Source organism: Papaver somniferum, chromosome 9 (genome assembly GCF_003573695.1).
Source record: "Papaver somniferum cultivar HN1 chromosome 9, ASM357369v1, whole genome shotgun sequence".
NCBI lineage: Eukaryota > Viridiplantae > Streptophyta > Magnoliopsida > Ranunculales > Papaveraceae > Papaver > Papaver somniferum.
The window spans coordinates 102,113,531-102,119,507 of NC_039366.1; the positions used below are offsets into that span (position 1 = coordinate 102,113,531).

At 40.8% G+C, this 5,977-nt stretch overlaps 1 protein-coding gene across 1 annotated transcript; it reads left to right on the top strand.

Moving 5' to 3' along the window:
• The first annotated feature begins 2,597 nt into the window (after positions 1-2,597).
• LOC113312362 lies at positions 2,598-4,956 on the top strand. Its single transcript, XM_026561120.1, has 3 exons — positions 2,598-2,743; positions 3,144-4,040; positions 4,284-4,956. Exons 1-3 carry the CDS (start codon positions 2,598-2,600, stop codon positions 4,954-4,956), a joined length of 1,716 nt encoding a protein of 571 aa, XP_026416905.1.
• Positions 4,957-5,977: the final 1,021 nt, after the last annotated feature.

A 5,977-nucleotide genomic window follows, 5' to 3' on the forward strand; every position in this document is an offset into this window, starting at 1 on the left:
AGTAATTTTCGATCTGGAAAGATGGAGATGTAGATCGTGATTAAGGAGATGGTGGTGGTAGTTATGGTGATGGTACTGGTGGTGTTGGTTGTGGTGGCGGCGGAGATGGTAGTGGTGGCGGCAGCCATGATAAACTGTGTTGCTCGTTTTTCATCCGAAGTGAAGAAGAAGAGTATATAACGCATAAAAGGTTAAAAATGGAAACACATGAAAATAAATATTTTAGATAAAATTTCAATTTTGCCATCAGGGATATATTTATTGTGTGATAAGGATAATTGTATAGACCATCAAAAGTAGGGACAAAAATCCAATTACCACTTTTTTTTTTGTTTCCAGACTACTATTTTTGGTCCAACGGGGACAGTCACACCATTACCCCATGATCCGCTCGATAACATTATTTCTTGCTTAGGTTGTTGGAAAGAAGTATATTAGGCTTTATATGCTTAAGTAGGAATGAGAATAAACAACCTAAACACCCAACCACATCTCTCACACCACATCGAGAGTTGCGCTTACCTCCCTTCCCATTGGCCGGTGAACAAAACCCTCGCTCCTGATTGGCCGAAATACAAGTTAGCCCCCTTATATTTCGTGGCCGTTAATTGTAAATCTAATTTTTCGATCCGGTGCTCCAAATTGGCCGTTAATTGTAAAGAAAAAAGAAACCGAATATCTTTGTGAAATCTGATTATTTAAGAAAACTACTCTAAGATTCCTAAACAACTTTAAATATTTACCATTCATATTAAATATGGTATCCTATTTTAAATGTCGATGATTTTCTGCCAAATTTGGGAGACATAAAATATTTTCAAACCAATTATTTCTCGGAATTTTTTTAAGTAAATGGTTATATATGTATTTAGCTACTTTTGGAAGTTTTTTTTGTTTGTTGAGAAAGCTAATTTTGGAAGTTCAAGATTTATTTCTCGACATAGGTTGTTCAGTAGCCATTTATTTACAGACACAATTGACGAACTTTATATATATGTGAATAATTTATCCGTAAACTTCTTCTTTTTGTCGCTCAAATTTCTCACGGCACAGAGACAAAACTCAACCCTAATATTTGCTTCGTCTCTATTTCTTCCGCTTTTCTGCAGTCACGGTGTCTTCTTTTGTTTTGATCGTTTCATGTTTGGTTGAGAAGAAAAAATATGAAAGATATCCCTGCTTCAATCTATAACAACATAACTTACTTCGTTTTGATTTTTTTTTTGATTTTTTTTTATGTTTGTATTACATTTGGTTAGTCGTTATTTATTTTTTCTTCCTAATTAGTTCCGTATAATTGTTATCTAATTCTATAATTGTTACCATCAATATCCACGAGCTGATCTTTCATTGGTGTTTTATGCGTGTCGTTAATGCAACAAATTAATAAAGATATTTCCCATAATTGACTGGTAATATAGCGGTAATAAGAGATCGTTCCCACAGAGAGCTGTATAATTGATAGGTTATTTGATCAGCAAAATAAAGTAAATAACAAAGGGGGATTGGTTTTAAGATAATATAAAGACAATAAATAAGAAATAGATGATTAAGGAATCCTTCGCCGTTACCAAGCGTTAACAGGATGAGAATACTTATCTATCTTCCGTTAGAACTATTCATCACCAACCGTAGAATAGCAGGTACGCTTAGCTATCCCCAAAACTCCTTAACCTTTGCCAATTCTCTCACAAAATCGAGAAACAAATTAAAGAGGAAGTCTCGAAACTACTAGAAGCGGGATACATCAATACCATACATCACCAGACATGGTTAGCCAACATCGTACCAGTAGAAAAGAAGAACGGTAAAATACGATGCTGTGTAGATTTTCGGGATCTCAACAAGGCATGCCCTAAGGATGATTTTCCACTTCCCCTCATCTACCTTATCGTCGACTCCTCGGACGATCACGAGCTATATGCCTTCATGGATGGGTACAATGGTTATAACCAGGTCAAGATGATGGAATCCGATGCTCCTAAAACAACATTCTCGACACCAGTCGGGAATTTCTATTATGTAGTCATGCATTTCGGTCTGAAGAATGCGGGTTCCACGTATCAGCGAGCTATGACTCTCATTTTCCATGATCTCAACTATAAGGATATGGAGGTGTATGTTGATGACATCATCGTCAAAGCGAAGAAGCGAGCTGAGATTGTGCCAAATCTTATGTGGGTGATGTCTCTGTGCCGAAGTTACATTCTTAAAATGAACCCGGCTAAGTGTACATTCGGGGTAACCTCGGGAAAAGTCCTGGGATTTAAAGTCACCAAGGCTGGGATCGAAATGGATGAAGACAAAGCAAATACAATCATGACGATGACAACCCCGAAAAGCAAAGAAGAGCTCAAGCATTGATAGGAAAAGTCTCTTACGTACGACGATTCATACCGGTCTTGGGCACCAGTATGGCAAGCCTTCTCCCGTTACTCAAAAAAGGATCTAGATGGGTATGAGGGGAAGAGCAGAAAATGGCACTCAAAACATGTCCAACTCTCCCACATGTAATGCACCCTCCGATCCCGGGAGAACCTCTATACCTCTATGTTGCAAACACATATAAAGCGATAGGTGAGGTACTAGTTCAAGACATGGGGAACGACAACCTGACCCCGATATATTATATCAGAAAAGCACTAAAAGAAGCGGAATTACGCTACTCACCAACAGAAAATGCGTGTCTCCCTTTGGTGCTGGCGGCACAGAAACTGAGACATTACCTACTGGCACATCAAACGTATGTAGTTGCTTCGGGAAACCCGATAGCTTACTTTTCCGCGACTACCATCCCATCCGGACGAATATCCCGATGGTCAGTACAACTTTTAGAATTATCCCTCCAACCGGAAAAACATAAGGGGATTCGAGGCCAAGCCATCGCAGACTTGTTAGCAGCCTTTCCAGGATGCGAGACGACTCCCCTCCATGAAGACATCCCTGGGGAAATAGCTGTGGTGGAGGAGACCAAGCCGTGGTCACTTTACTTCGACGGATCATCCCACGGGGACAAGGGAGACGCAGGAGTAGTTTTTATCACCCCGGCTGATGAACTAATATCAAAAGCATTAAAACTCGATTTCCCCTGTACAAATAACGCCGCTGAGTACGAAGCCTTCCTGTTGGGTCTGAATTTCCAGAGAGCTCGGAGTTAAAAATATTGAAGTCAAGGGCAACTCTCATCTACTAATACAACAAACTTTAAGAGAATTCAATGTCAAAGAACCGTCTTTAGCTGCGTACAGAGATAAAGCCCAGAGGTTAATCGTAGAATTCGATAGTGTGTCACTAGATCACAGGGGCAGAGCCTCCAATAAGCATGTTGACGCGTTATCCATGCTAGCGTCCAGCTTACAAATGCTAAATGTGGCCGAAGAAACCATCATGGTAACTAATAATACAATACCATCAACCTGGTTCGAAGACATCATTTTCGAAAATGAGAACGACTGGCGACGTCCAATTCTAAAAGACCTTAAACAACAACCTGAAGACCTCCAACTACCATGGAAAACCCTGTGCAAATACAAAATCATTGATGGGAGTTTATACTTTATCACCACCGGGGGAATCTTGTGTAGATGTGTGGGCACCGATGAGGAGAAAAAATTACTACACCGAATCCATGAACGCACTTGTGGGTTCGGGCTCGAAATACCATTGCAAAGGAGAATTCAACGAGATGGCTTTTATTGGCCAGATATGGTGCAACAAGCCCAAAACCTGCAAGACAATTGTGGAACCTGTCAAGGAGCTCCATTACACGAAGAATCCTTCATGCTTGACGAAGAAGATTGGAAAGCAGCTAAGAGACTAGAAAAGAGAGCTCGGAAATTTTTCGTCATTGATGGAGAACTTTTCCGAAGAAGCTTTAACCAAAAAACACTAAAATGTGTAGATACAGCGAATGCCACCCGCATAATGGAAGTAAGCCACGATGTGGAGCATCAAGGAAAGGCAAGACTTTTCACTCAAATCCATGATGCAGGATATTATTGGCTAACGATGGAAACCGACATCACGGAATATGTACAAAGGTGAGAGCAATGCCAAATCCATGCGCCACATACCATGCTCCAAGACACTTGCACTCCATGGTCTTTTCACAGTTGGGGATTAGACATCACCGGACTGATCAACCCGAAGTCATCCAAGCAACACTAGTATATCATCACTGCCACAGAATGCTTCACCAAATGGGTAGAAGCCATACCCCTTAAAGGAACCACCTGGGAAGTGATCTCGTCTTTTATCAAGGAATACATCATATGTCGTTTCAGAATTCCCATGTACATCATTTCCGACAATGGTACACCCTTCGTAAATAGTGATGTGAAGAAACTCCTAGAGGCCTTCCGAATCAGGCATAAGGTATCGACTCCCTACTACCCACAAGGAAATGGACAGGCAGAGTCCACGAACAAATCATTACTCCGAATTCTGAGCAGAAGCCTCTACGACAATAAAAGGGTGTGGCATGAAGAACTCCCGCTTGCACTAATGGCATATCGAATTGCTAAACGAACATCCACAGGGTTTTCACCCTACAGCCTGGTCTACGGGGAAGACGCTATCATACCGGAAGAATTAATCATAGCTTCATCAAGGATACTATCAGCAAGCGGAATCGACCTCGATAGTCAACGCGTTCGATCACTCGACATGATAGATGAACGTCGGGATATCGCCGAAAGAAGGTCATGGAAGTATCGTGATCGGCGTGTGAGATTTTACAATCGGCATGTCAAAGAAAGGCATTTCGAGAATGGGGAGCTAGTGCTCGCTGTAGTCTCACATGTTCAACGAGAAGGCAGTGCCGGTAAATTTGCCCCAAATTGGGAAGAACCTTTCCAATACGTAAAGTTGGGGGGTCTGGATACTACAAGCTCGAACACGCTGATGGCTCCAAGATCAAAGGCAAACGAAATTCCAAACTTAATGGAATCTGGCTGAAGAAATTTCATGCATGAATAAACTTTCATTTGCGTAAATATCCGATGACAGGATAACACCCACTATCTCTCTTTGTTTTCTGAATAAAACAACGCCACTTCTATTAATCTAAGTCTTCCTCGACTTTAGCATATTCTAGCTCATCATTAAATTGATGCAACCACGTACCCGGGATGGAACTCTACACAAAAGGCACTGAGATCGAACCCCAGACATGCCGGATGAGAGCCCATCCCACATAATATAAACTCACGAAAAGAAGTTACCTTCTCCTTTCTTTCTCTCGAAAATTACACGTAGTGTCTTCGGACACAACGTGACCTCTTGAGACTAGCCTAACACAATATTGAGCAAGTAGCACCACACGAGATACCCGATGCCAAGACTAAATAAAACAAGGGGTGAAACCCATCCAACGCACTCTCATCAGACCATCTGTGCGCTTTTGAGCATGAACAAACCTGATAAACACACACGAGAACTCTCTCCCATTGCAAGGACTCTCGGAAATTACGAAACCCCAACATCAACCTTCAAAATCAAAAGAAGGGGAAGAGAGGGGAGAGGCAACACATAATAGAAAATATGAAACTCAACAACCATATCCACAATACTAACAACAAAGTAATATCACACGTAAAACACAAAACAACCACATCCGCAATACTAGTCATAGTCTTACATCTGGAGCAGAAAAACAAAATTCAAACAAGATATTAGGAAATAATATAGGAAAGACTATATTTAGGAGAGTTGTGTGAGTTATATTAGGAATAGAATATCTTGAGAACCAAGTCTTGTGCCTTGAGAGCCAAGTCTTGTGATTGTATAAATAGCTAGAGAATTAATGAGAAAGATACACCAGATTATTATCAATGTAGTCTTTTATGCTTCCGCGTTTATGCTCTCCTCTCTCTTGCTCGATCCTTAACATGGTATCAGAGCGAGGTGAGAGGGAGAGAGGAGAAGAATAAAGAGTTAGAGAAGTTCTATTGTTTTTCGTTTTAGGGTAAAAAAAAAA